This window comes from Triticum aestivum, chromosome 5B, assembly GCF_018294505.1.
Source record: "Triticum aestivum cultivar Chinese Spring chromosome 5B, IWGSC CS RefSeq v2.1, whole genome shotgun sequence".
Classification (NCBI taxonomy): Eukaryota; Viridiplantae; Streptophyta; class Magnoliopsida; order Poales; family Poaceae; genus Triticum; species Triticum aestivum.
Genome location: NC_057807.1, coordinates 53,093,498 through 53,094,992, shown reverse-complemented (window position 1 = coordinate 53,094,992; position 1,495 = coordinate 53,093,498). Strand labels below are relative to the sequence as shown.

The following is a 1,495-nucleotide window of genomic DNA, read 5'->3' as shown; positions in this document are numbered from 1 at the left end:
ATGTATAGATATATAACGTTATTCGTTGCTACTTTGTGATGCACTCCACCTTCCAGGAAAACGATGAGCACAGTAACAAAACAATGTTTGATAGCTTATATTGTCTAAATAACATTGCAAACGCAATAACAGTTCAAGAGAAACATCTCGGATGAACTATAAGTGGTTTGCCTTGATTTGTTTTGGGTTATTAGCCAGTATGACTCTGATATACAACACAAATACATGGAAATAATATAAGCTACCCATTCCGTCACACAAATTAATAAAGAAAATCAATTTTCAATTTTTACAAGCATGATAGTTCCTGCTAGCTAGCTGTACAATTTTGCTTTTTATCATTGTTTTGGTTTGCTTCTGTCGGGACCTTCTATTTTTCAGTTTTTGTTTGCCTTGTTTTGGTTGGGCCGTTACAAATTCTGCGGCATCTTGACAGTTTCTTCTAATATGAAATGTAAAACATTAGGGTGCTTGTTCGAGAAAAAGGAAATCAAAGTTGCAAGCATTTCTCTGAATAATATGGTTAGCTCTTATATCATCGACAAATGAGTACCACACCTGTATGTGCTCCCGTGTTCGAACATCCCACAAATGGATATGCCTGTCGAAGCCACCAGTGGCCAAGTATCGCCCATCGGAACTAACAGCCAGTGCAAGCACCTGCTGGCTTCTCTTTTTAGACAGAGGAGCTTTAGCATGGTGCGAAACCAACACCTTTTCAGTTGGCCACAAATACTTCTCGCTTTTCCCGGTCTCGACATCCCAATGGAGGATAACTCCATCTTTGGACGCCGAAAACCCCTTGTCGCTGTCCTTCGACAGAGCAACGGCAGTCACTGGCTGCCGGTGCTTGGCTATAAATTTGAATCCATCCTGCTGTCCCGGCGGTAACACCCTGCAAATTGCAATGCCTTGTCACATACATAAGGTCAAAAATCCTACTGCATCATTTTGATTTGAGCAAGGCAGTCTAAGGGAGGTGCCTATATAGCATCAAAACAACCGGGTTGCAAAATGGAAGGACACTAAAATTTCTATAAAAGATTAAATTCGCAGAGAATTGCTGCTCACCTTGCGGCAAGGCTCAGGCGCTGCCTGCCGCTCTCCACGAGCTGCTTCTTCCGGAGGAGCTTGGCGACCCGCCTCCCCCCGGGCAAACCATCATCCTCGTCGTCATCTTCGTCGTCCTCCTCCTCCTCTTCCTCCTTGTTCCTCTTCACCGTGTCGGTGATCCTCTCCAGGTACTCCTTGGTCATCCGCAACCTCTTCTCCCCGGCCGTCTCCAGGTCCTCCTTCTCCTCCTCCTCATCCTCGCCCACGACGGCGCCGCCCAGCGCGAGGGCGTCGTCGTCGCTGTCCCCGCTCTCGATGTCCTCGTCCGCGCGGGCGCGGCGGCGCTTGGGCTCCGACTCGAAGAAGGGGTCGTCCCCGGCGGAGGCGGACGAGGGGCGCTTGCCCTTGCCCTTGCCCCGCGGCGGCGGCGGCGGCTTCTTGC

At 48.9% G+C, this 1,495-nt stretch overlaps 1 protein-coding gene across 1 annotated transcript in view; it reads right to left on the bottom strand.

The window, feature by feature from the left end:
• Positions 1-1,495, bottom strand: part of LOC123110352 (U3 snoRNP-associated protein-like YAOH) — a gene marked incomplete at its 5' end in the record, with an annotated part of 4,596 nt that extends 3,101 nt beyond the window's left edge. Inside the window, 2 exon segments of the mRNA XM_044530846.1 lie at positions 559-895; positions 1,072-1,495. Of these exon segments, the coding sequence (XP_044386781.1) occupies positions 559-895; positions 1,072-1,495 (761 nt within the window).